This window comes from Sinocyclocheilus anshuiensis, unplaced genomic scaffold, assembly GCF_001515605.1.
Source record: "Sinocyclocheilus anshuiensis isolate Anshui unplaced genomic scaffold, SAMN03320099.WGS_v1.1 scaffold2, whole genome shotgun sequence".
Taxonomy (NCBI): domain Eukaryota; kingdom Metazoa; phylum Chordata; class Actinopteri; order Cypriniformes; family Cyprinidae; genus Sinocyclocheilus; species Sinocyclocheilus anshuiensis.
In genome coordinates this window covers 872995-880264 of record NW_015542337.1, presented here as the reverse complement: position 1 = coordinate 880264, position 7270 = coordinate 872995, and the positions used below count along the sequence as shown (strand labels likewise).

The window sequence follows — 7270 nt, the reverse complement described above, 5'->3', positions numbered from 1 at the left end:
GGGTTCCAAAACAACACTGGACCCTCTGACTTCCATTGTATAAGAAAAAACACCATGCCATTTTTCAAAAAGTCTTATTTTGTGTTTCACATGAAAAAATAATAAAGTTTTGGAATTGGCAATGGCATGAGGGTAAATGTTGGCAGAATATTCATTTTTAGGTGAACTATCTCTTTAAATAAAATAACACTAGTCTAGTACTCCAACATATCAACAATTTGTGTTAAATAATAATGTGTGTGATCAGTCACACTGAAGAATCTGTAAGGCATAGCAAAAAAAACAAAAACAAAATCAGTAGCAACAGCAGTAGTAACATTCAGTAGCAGTCCAGGTACAATGTGTGTTGGGACACAGCAGTGAGGTATAAATGTCAATTTAAGTCAATATAGCAGTCTAGAGACTGGCACTATAAGATCAATAATTACAATCAGAAACCAATTTTTGCCAATCAGGGGCTGGTTACTTCTTCTGTACTCTGTCCTTATAGGCCCACAGCTTTTCCCTGTGTGACAAACTAAAACAGTAGCCAATGGCCTTCTCAGTTTCACTGATTCTCTTTCGGAAACGGTCTCTGTCCCGTGCAAACACCTCCCACGGTCCCTTACGAGATGCTTGAAAAGCAAAGGACCAAGCTTGCATCTTGTGGACTTGTACGATAGGAGAAAATTTCACCTGGAAAACATTAGCAACATGCTGTTAGCAAGCAATGATTGACAGTTGACATAAGTGCCATGAAGGTGCGGTCAGATTAGCTCATTTTTGGCAAACTTTTGCAGGCAAAATGGTCAATAGTGTCAATAGTGGTGTGATGTATGAAGCACAGCTCACACAAAAATCACTTTTAAACCAAGCAGCTTTCTGTTGGTCAGCTTGGCAAGTTTGAGTGAGCAACTTGAACCTGTTGCGAAATCTGTGTGGAGAAATTTAAATTCCCAATCACGAAAATTCGCTAAACAACAGTGACCACACCTTAAAGAGATTGTTCTCACAAAAATGAAAATTTTTGTCATAATTTACTCACCCTCGTGTCGTTCCAAACCTGTATGAGTTTCTTTCTTATGTTGAACATAAAAGAAGATACTGTGTAGTAGGGCTGCACAATTAATCGAATTTCTAATCGCGATTACAATCATGGATGCCACAATTACGTAATCGTTCAAAGCGGCAATTAATCGTTCAAAGTCCACTTAAGTTATTCTGTGTGCTTAAGATGCTTTTTTGTTTCTTTCTACATGTTATCTTAAGGGTTTTTCCATTGTTTTAATTTTAGTATAACACTATAATACCATTTATATTTTTACTTTTTTTATAATTTAAAGAAGAAACCAATCCGATGTATAGTTGACATTTGAGGCTTAATACTATAGAAAAGCACTAAAGGTTTTTCAGTTAGAGTGTTTTCAGCTTGTTTATTTTCATATAAAAATACGGCTTGCAGTTGCATCAAACAATGGTATAAACATCATTCAATGTAAATTGTGATAATCGTAATTAATAATCGCAATTACAATTTCAAGGCAATAATCGACAATTATGATTTTTGTCATAATCGTGCAGCCCTATTGTGTAGAATGCTGGTAATCAAATAGTTGATGGTCCCAATTGACTTCCATAGTAATTCCTCCCCTACTATGGCAGTCAATGGGGACCTGTTTGGTTCTTCAAAATTATTCAAAATATCATTTTTTTTTGTTCAACATAAAAAAGAACGACATGAGGGTAATTAAATGATGACAAAATGTTCATTTTTTTGGTGAAATATTTCTTTAAGACTGATAATTACCTTCTTAAAATTGGGACATTTCCTTTGGTTGCCCTGAAGAGCAGTCAGACCAACATGTCTTCTCCATGGCACCACTGATAATGTCTCAACTGGTAATTTGTGGCAGCAATGGCGAGCAACTTTACTTGATGGTAACTGCGGCTTTGAGCGTCTTGAAGATTTTAAGAGTCTATCGGTTTTATTTTGTGTGTTGTCACTGGGCGAATCGTGTTTTGAAGGTACTGATGTAGCTGGTGAGCTTTGAAGAGGGCCTCTGAAATTCAGTGGGTGATATGGGTCATCATTCTGAGAGAGGGATCTCCATAAGGCCTCTTCTTCTTCATCTTCAGAACCTGGTTTGGAAGAATCGGAGCCTTTAGATGCAGTGGATTGTGATACAGTGGGACTTTCAGCCTTCAAAACCACCTGCGTTTTGCTTTTTTCAGGAACCGCACTGGACAAACATCCCGTGAAGTGTAGAGGGTGATATGGATCAGTCGAGCTGGTCAGAAGGTCCCAGAGTTTGTCATTCTCCTCTCGTTCTCCTTCAAAACAAGAGCTGTCTGTACTTCCCCAGCTGAACTCGCTGTCTGAGAATTGACCGACTGACTGCACTTGACATGGAGCTTGAACCTCCTCTGTAGATGAACTACATGAATCAGGATCACCGAAGGGCTTCTGATGCTTTACAAACTCCTTTGCAGAAAACCCAGACACATGTGCAGTAAACGTGCCGGTGTTCTCTCCGCATTTCCTCTCTGATCCTCCTAATATGGTCCAGTCGTATCCATGTTTCCACATGGAGTGATCTCCAATATAGAGGTCTTCAGTGTCATTGAGACACTCTGTTGCGTGGGACACAAGGTCGTCCACCAAGGAGCAACAGAGTTCATCGCTGACCAGACTGGACAGGACAGCTCTGGAGTGAGAGCTCACGTCGAATGGGTCCCTGCCGAATTTTGAAAGTGGACTGGAACCCCCGACCACCATGTTTTTGTTGTTTTCAAACAAGGATGAGAGCAGGAAACTGTCAGAAGGGTCTCCTGACCCACTTGTCATGTGCTGAATGTGTTGCCCTGTCTCGTCTGTAATTCTCAGATGGACTTCAAACCTGAACATCTGGAAAACTGGGGACCAAACAAAGAGTTACTAAAATTACCTTAGGCCATAAATAGAGGCCTTTCTCATAATTAATAATAGAAATGTATATTTGGATGTATGGATGGATGCATAGATGGATGGATAAATGGATAGATAGATAGATTAATAGAATAATAATAATATAATAGTGTATACTACTACTACTAATAATAATAGTTTAATGAATAATAAAATTAATTATTAATAATAAAAATGATAGTATAAACATAATATAAAGTAGCCAGATCAAATTTTATAAATACTCAATTATTATAAATCTTCATAATTATATTATAATAAACAAAAACACTGCAACCCTGAGTTATTTGGTTTAAAATGCAGTATTGCATCACTATTAATGTTGTTTTCTTTCTACTTCTATGTCACTCTCCTCTAAAGAAAATACGTTTCGTTTCGTTTCGGAAGAATGTAAATGAATAAATATGCAAATCTTGTATCGAAAGCGTACAAATGCAAATTAATTGACCAACAGCACTTTTTTTGCACTTTTTCATTTGACATTTTTTTAGTTTGCACTTGCAATCTATAAGAATAATATATCTATACAGTGATCTACATCATAATTATAACGTTAGATAAGTGCACCTATACTGTAAATAATAATAAGATTATGAAAATCGGCAATGGCATAGGCTACGGACAGCAAAACATTTCAATGCAAATATATGAATGAGTAAAACCAGAATTACCCGAAATCAAAGTGCAGCAGATGACCTGGACCAGCAGTCGCAGGTGCTCCCACAGCACCGTCAGGATCTGTTTAGTCCAGGGCAGAAGCATCATGCCGCTGTCCCCAAATCGCCGCAGCGCGGTCCGCTCCGATGCGCTCCTTTCCATCCTCAAACAATACCGTCACGTATTCTGATATTCGTCCCTTGGTTTGTTTTCTCTGTCGTCATTTATCGGCTGATTTTTGAAGTTTGCTAACCACATCTTCGCAGATATGTTTGCGTTAACTCCGAGCGAAAGCTGCTGAGGTCCACATGATCACCAAGTCCCGTTTCCAGCACCTCCGAATGAACGTGTGACTGCGACAATCGACTCCAACTTATGAAAGTAAGCACTCCACTATAAACAAATATCTCCAGCGCAGCAACAGTGCGACCTTTGATTTGATCGCTTATGTGTCACTCACACTGGCACCGACCTCTTTCGCAACAAACCACGCCCACATGATGGCGTAGTCCAGTGACGCATGGTTTGTTGTCCCATGTGAAATAGCAAAAAGCAACAGAGCTTAATATTTCGTATACCTGTGATTTTTGTGGTCAAGAAAAAGAAACTATTTTGCATCTTTTTTTTCACTGTATTTACTCGAGATTATTTTGGAAGGATTTGGAATTCTATATTAACAGAAAAAAACATGTGTGTATGATAGAAATTTGTATATTTGATGTACTTTTTTTATACATAAAACGAAAATTTGAACGGTAAAGAACAACATATTATCCATTTGTTTATTTTGTTAGGAAAATTCCATATACATAAGAAGAAGTGGGCTCAATGTAAACCAAATTTTGCACATTTTATAAATGACTTTAAATTATATGTAAATCTCTTAGAACAAACAAAAAACAAAAAAGCATTGAAAACATGTAATGCTCTGAAAGCATTGAACTTTATGTAATTGTCCTCCTTTTTTTTTTCTCTGGCAGCTAATCATGTTAATTTGATCATGTGAATATGTAATACCTCATGTTCTTGTTGTATTGAATTAATAAATCATTAAAAAAAAAGCATGAAGCAACAGGTTTACATATTGCTACTATTACATCACGCAGTTACAGTAAGCATACTATATAATCGTGGAAATATATTTCAGACCCATAATTATTCATTTATTTATTTTAATGATACAATAAAGATTGAATGAAGGAAAAAATATATAACGTTAGGTTTTTGCACTCGCTACGTCCAGACTGGATCAAAGTCCCTTTAAGGCATTTTGAATTGTGCATAAAACCTAACAAGATTTTTTCAGATAAAGCCTCACTAATTATTGCCGAGGCAAATTTCAAACCTTGTTTCAATCCTGTTTCTTGCACCACGCTATTTTGAACATTGCTCTACTACTAGAAAAAACACTGTAGAAAATTACGAGATATAACGTCAAGCATATGTCAGAAGGTCATATATTATATTAATTTAATCTGTAACAGACTTATAAGTAACAGGCCTCAATAAGAAAGTGCAACCTAATACACTTAAATAAAAACTGCTGCCTAGATTACAAATATGCCTAATTTAATATTAGGCATAACATTTTAAATTTAAACTTAAGTTAGTGTTTTCATTCATTTTCCTGTGCATTACTGTGGTACAAATATTTGTGACAGACAAAGCCGCTAACTGTAGCCTATGTAGCTTACTTGACAATTACTTCACAGGTCGCAAGTCAAATACATGGAGTAAACCTCAAATGCCTAAATGCGATTTTAATCTACCAATATATTATTTGAATGGAAGCAGTTGGAATTCATTATCATCTCTATCCTTTTGCATTGTTTTTCCATCCTCAAAATACAAAATGTACATCTACAGCAGCCTTGTGTGACCGTCAAGGAGCAAAAAATCATGTCAAAATCGTGTCAAATCATGCATACTTTCTTATCAGTAAGCTCTCACCCCAGTGACAAAGCAAATGTGTGCACTGGCCTGACTGCTTTTCTCTTTCTCTCCAGATGCTTTCTCACAGCAACAGCCTGTTTTAATGAGGTGGTACAGAAACATTGGCAGACCTGAGGTCAGGCCTTTTAGACCTTTAGAATTTTACTGCCAATGACAAAGCGCACCTGGGCCACACCACAAGAGTCCCTAAGGATCACACCAACACCTCAGCAGAAATCATTAGTGTGTGAGGGTCAAAGCTTTAAAGGTGTAGTCCACCATATCATTTGAAACGTTTTGACTTTATTTTCTTCTGTGGAACACAAAAGAAGATATTTAAAAGAATTTTGCGGACTAAACAGATTTGGTTACCTTTTACTTCTTCTATCATTTAGTCAAAGAGGTTTGGAACAACACGACACGGGTAATTCAACATGAGTACAATTCACCATAGTTGCTTAACATGCCTAAATGAAGACAATTTTCTTTTTTGGGGTAAACTATCCCTTTAAGATGTGTTCTTGCACATCTTCAATGGCAGCTTTAGCCACAAATCACCAGTGTTGTTATTGTTATCTAGAACTATAATAATTTTAATCTTTAATTGAAATTAAGCAGAAATAAAATAAAAGTGTCATAAGAAAAACTTAAAGTTAACTAAAAAATAATTTTAAGCTGAAGTACACAAATTACTAAAACAATTAAAAAAAGGTTAAATATAATAAATAATAAAAGCAAAAGCAAAATCAAAAGAACGTAAAATTACTTAAAAATTTAACATTAATAAAAAATTCAAAGCTAGTTCAAAATATCAATAATTACTATAATAGTATATAGATTATGCTAAAATGTAAATGTACACACTGTATAACAAAATGAAAACCATTTCAACCAAATCTGAAAATATTAAAGTGCAAAAGGAAAAAACAGTTGTATGTTTCTTGCCTGCCCCCTACTGGTTCAAGTATATTTTTAACCTCAGAACAAAAATTATACAGAGGTGTTCAAAAACATTTAATTTTCCTCAAGAGAGAGTCAGAATTACAGCAAACATTGATTCGGTCAGGTTAAGATAACCAATAAATAACTGGCCATGTTAATATCCATTCAAAATGTATTTTTAACAGCCATAAAACAGCGAATCAGATCACTATTTGCAGAGTGAGTGATGACAATCTTATACATCTTTTTAAAAATGCCTCCTGGTAAACTCATAGATTAGGATTCAGCTGAGCTCTGGCAGTAGCTTTTAGCCACAGGTGCTGTTCCCTTTTTAAAGAGGGGTTATTACACAAATTCACTGGTGGATTAAAAAAACAGCTCGACCAACTCGGTTCACACCATGGGAAGTACATACTACATTATCTTACAAAACAGGGCCTTTTTTAAACCACAAACGTACTGAGAAGAGCGAAAATGAAAGGAGAGCGTGTGAAGGCACCCTGTTATTGTTCCCTAAAGGGATGTGGTCATGAGTTTGTTCAGTTCATTTGGCACATTATCAAGAGCACAGTGAACTCTGCTGTGCTTGTTTTGATAGCTCAAAACCATACAGACTTTTAATGTGTCTTAATTGCATATGTAGAAAAGGAAAGTGTAAAAATGAACTATTCTTTAAGTAAGCCGTTTGGTCCTCTTAAGTTCCAAATGTACAGAACACAAATGTTGAATTCACACATCAAGTTAGGTGGATTGATTATTTCAACAAAGACTCAACCTTGATTAGTGTCATAGATA

General features: G+C 36.0%; 1 protein-coding gene across 1 annotated transcript; it reads right to left on the bottom strand.

Annotated features, from left to right (window-relative positions):
• On the bottom strand, window positions 1-4018 carry LOC107691156 (protein phosphatase 1, regulatory subunit 15B-like). Its single transcript, XM_016489640.1, has 3 exons — window positions 3616-4018; window positions 1787-2892; window positions 1-675 (listed from the first exon to the last, which is right to left on the bottom strand). Exons 1-3 carry the CDS (start codon window positions 3761-3763, stop codon window positions 463-465), a joined length of 1467 nt encoding a protein of 488 aa, XP_016345126.1. The 5' UTR covers window positions 3764-4018; the 3' UTR covers window positions 1-462.
• Between the last annotated feature and the right edge of the window lie 3252 nt (window positions 4019-7270).

Coding starts and splice junctions, on each gene's coding strand:
- LOC107691156 (XM_016489640.1), bottom strand. CDS start 3,763: ATGGAAAGGAGCGCATCGGAGCGGACCGCGCTGCGGCGATTTGGGGAC. Junction 2,893..3,615: donor CTGCTGCACTTTGATTTCGG/GTAATTCTGGTT, acceptor TTTGGTCCCCAG/TTTTCCAGATGTTCAGGTTT. Junction 676..1,786: donor AATGTCCCAATTTTAAGAAG/GTAATTATCAGT, acceptor AATGTTTTCCAG/GTGAAATTTTCTCCTATCGT.